Source organism: Mesitornis unicolor, unplaced genomic scaffold, assembly GCF_000695765.1.
Source record: "Mesitornis unicolor isolate BGI_N332 unplaced genomic scaffold, ASM69576v1 scaffold5560, whole genome shotgun sequence".
Taxonomy (NCBI): domain Eukaryota; kingdom Metazoa; phylum Chordata; class Aves; order Mesitornithiformes; family Mesitornithidae; genus Mesitornis; species Mesitornis unicolor.
Genome location: NW_010160137.1, coordinates 33,258 through 36,430, shown reverse-complemented (window position 1 = coordinate 36,430; position 3,173 = coordinate 33,258). Strand labels below are relative to the sequence as shown.

Here is a 3,173-nt window from a genome sequence, read left to right as displayed (position 1 = left end):
CTCCCTCAGGACCCTGGGCTGGATCCCATCTTGTGCATCCTGAAGACTAGCAAACATGGCTTAGCTTATGTTCCTGTTAATTACTGATACGCATTGCTCTGAATTTTTGGATCATTTTCTTTTGTTTTTAATTCACATCTTCCTTGTAGCTCGCAGAGTGTGGAAAAACTATCTGCCTGCAATTAATGGTATTGTGTTCTTGGTGGACTGTGCAGATGTTGACAGATTGACTGAATCAAAAGAAGAACTCGATGTAAGTTTAAATAAGTTTTTAAAGTTTTTAACTTTAACTTCTAAGAAATAAGCTCAAATTCCCAGTATCCAACAGAGCTCTGCTGCCACCTGGACATGAGCAGTAGCAGTGTGACTTTCTATGTTCTAAATTAATCTCTCCTCTTTTCCTCATAGTCACTAATGACAGATGAAACTATTGCTAATGTGCCTATCCTAATTCTTGGTAACAAGATTGACAGACCTGAAGCTATTAGTGAAGAGAGGTTACGAGAGATGTTTGGTCTGTATGGCCAGACAACAGGAAAGGTAATGCTTCTCTTTTTTTAGTGGCTTGGTTTTGTTTTGGTTTGGGGTTTGTTTTGGTTGGTTGGTTTTTTTGTTAGGGAGTTTGTTTGCCTTATTTGTGTGTGGACTCCAGTTCACTTCAGCTACACAAAATAAGCAGTTTTTAATTTATAAAGTACCAAGTACACAATAGCTGTATTTGGAATGAGTTGTGGAGTCTTTTCTTGTGTGACTGTTAGATGAGTCTGTGCTACAACTTTTTTACATCATATTTAATGGCACATATTTTCAGAGAAAACTTAATTGTACTCAGCATAATTTTTAGTACTTCAGCTTCTCTATGCAGTACTTTAAAAGGATGAGCAAGTTTTCAGAGCCTATAGTTCTAGTGAGAACTATACAAGAACACTGGTTAAAGTCTTTCAGTAAGTGACTTTTTTAATTTAAAGTGTAGACTTAGTACAATTTGTTGCTTAACATGTTTACCTAAAGCTTAGAAATAATTTACACCACTGTAGAAGTCGGAGTTTGCGGGCTGTGAAGGGAAGAAAAAGAAGTTCCTACTGGCCTTGGTAGCAACAACTCAGACTTGTATTATGTATCTTTGTGATACTTCACCTAAAGTAAATCCAGTGTAGTACTTGGAGGTATTTGGATACAGGGCACTAGAAATGAGTTGCTGTATTGTCCTTTGCCCTTGGAAGGACACCTCTTTGCAGCTGACAAAGCTGTCCCAGTGTGGCTTCCATCCCAGCTCCCGTTAGATGACCACCAGTGGGGCTCTGCGGAGGAGGGCACCTGGGCTTGTAATTCCCTGTTTCCTCAGTGTGTACTCTTAGATGCTTCCCTTAAAGTTCAGTGCCAGTCAGAGCGAGACCAAATCTTTACTACTTTGTTTTCCACATGAAAAAGAACTGCACAGGTTAGTTTCAGAGTAGGTGTAATGGGCTATACACAGTTAGTACTGACTTTTATTACTCTTTTTGTAGCTTGCCCTGGTTTTTACAATACTGCACATAATCTATGAAGTATGAATACTATTGTGAAGCTCCAGCTGTGAGCAACAGGTTTTTCACACTGTGCTGACCTTGTCAAGCAAGCAACTTGCGCTCAACAATTGGTAGCAAATGCTCTTGGTAGCAAATGCTGTTTTTAATCTGGTTGGAAAGTTATTAGAGACAGCAGGGAACTGTGACTGAAAACTTAGTATAAGCTCTCAGATTCTTGCTTGCTGTTTTACTCTGGTTTCATGTACTTTACCTCCTCCAAATATGGATGCACAGGAAAACCATGCTCAGTGTATTTTTTAAGTGACCCTTATCTTAGTAACATGTACAAATCTTAGATTAATTTATTTTCTAAAATTCCAGTATGCAACACAAGTTAAATAATGGCATTCCTAGAAACAAATGTCCATGTAAATTAAGCGCTTTTGTAACTTGGAACACTTCTGTCTCTCCGCAGGGCAGTATACCATTGAAAGAACTGAACGCAAGGCCTCTAGAAGTGTTTATGTGCAGCGTGCTAAAGAGGCAAGGCTATGGAGAAGGCTTCCGTTGGATGGCACAGTACATTGATTAATGCCAAAATCGCATCAGTACATTCTGTCTCATGTCTGAATATTAAGTCTGTTCCTTATTTGATCACGCAGTGTACGTAACTTGAATTCATTTGACTGTTTAGTTATAAAAATACACATTTTTAGCTAATTATATCACATACGCTAAATTTTAAGTGTGAGGATTGAAAAATTATTTCAAGCAAGTTTGTAAGTTTAAGTACCGCAACCTGTGAGCTTTCTAATCCCATGCAACGTTCTTTTGCAGCTTTTAATTTAACAAGTCTCCGGCACCATTTTTGGTCCGAGCAACTTTCCAGTACAGTATGTTTGAATGCACTTTTTAACAGCTAAAAAACTACGAACATGTGAAAAATATTTAATGCTTATGTTAAATTTTTTTATGTACTTTTTTGAAACTGGTTTTATAACTTTAGAGTATATAACCACCTTTCAAGGAATAATAAATAATCAGCTGATGGATAATTGCATGATGCCTTACAGTTTTCAATAATATACTTTCTTATGCAACGTCATGCAATAAATTTAAATCCACTTTTTGGCAACTTTAATGGAAAATGTTTCATTTTAATGTGTCTTAACTAGTGAGGCTGCCTGATGATCTGAACTTGTGGGATATTCTCCTGAAACACAGAAGGCCACGAAGTAGTTCCGTTGTATGTCAGAGTAAGGTGGTTTTTTTCAGACTACCAAATTGCATTTATTTTAGCATATTATGTTAGTAAAAGAAGTCTAATCTGATGCTGTTTAATCACCACCTTTAAAAAGTACAAATTGTGTAAATCAGTTGTGCCAATGTAAATCTTGAACTAATATCAAAAGTGGTCTTAAATCTACTGGTCTCTTGAACTGAATCCCTGAAGTGACACAAGAAACACAGACTTACTTATTCTTCTGAAGAAATTAAGAATACCATTGCCCTAAATATTCTGTTCCCGATTTAATTAGATTTTATGTCTGCCAGAAGAGTTGCCTGCGAAATTGCCTGGAAAAAAAAAAAAAAAAGATGTTGCCGTTGCTGCTTGTGAAGATTTATCAGCCCACACCCAATCAGCCAGTTTTCTTTTTGGTGTTT

At 37.0% G+C, this 3,173-nt stretch overlaps 1 protein-coding gene across 1 annotated transcript; it reads left to right on the top strand.

Annotated features, from left to right (window-relative positions):
- Positions 1 to 149: 149 nt before the first annotated feature.
- Positions 150 to 2,649, top strand: LOC104544173 (GTP-binding protein SAR1b-like; the record flags this gene model as incomplete). Its single annotated transcript, XM_010188965.1, has 3 exons — positions 150 to 253; positions 409 to 540; positions 1,984 to 2,649. Coding segments are annotated over 3 exons (353 nt in total), but the record flags the coding sequence as incomplete, so codon positions are not given.
- Between the last annotated feature and the right edge of the window lie 524 nt (positions 2,650 to 3,173).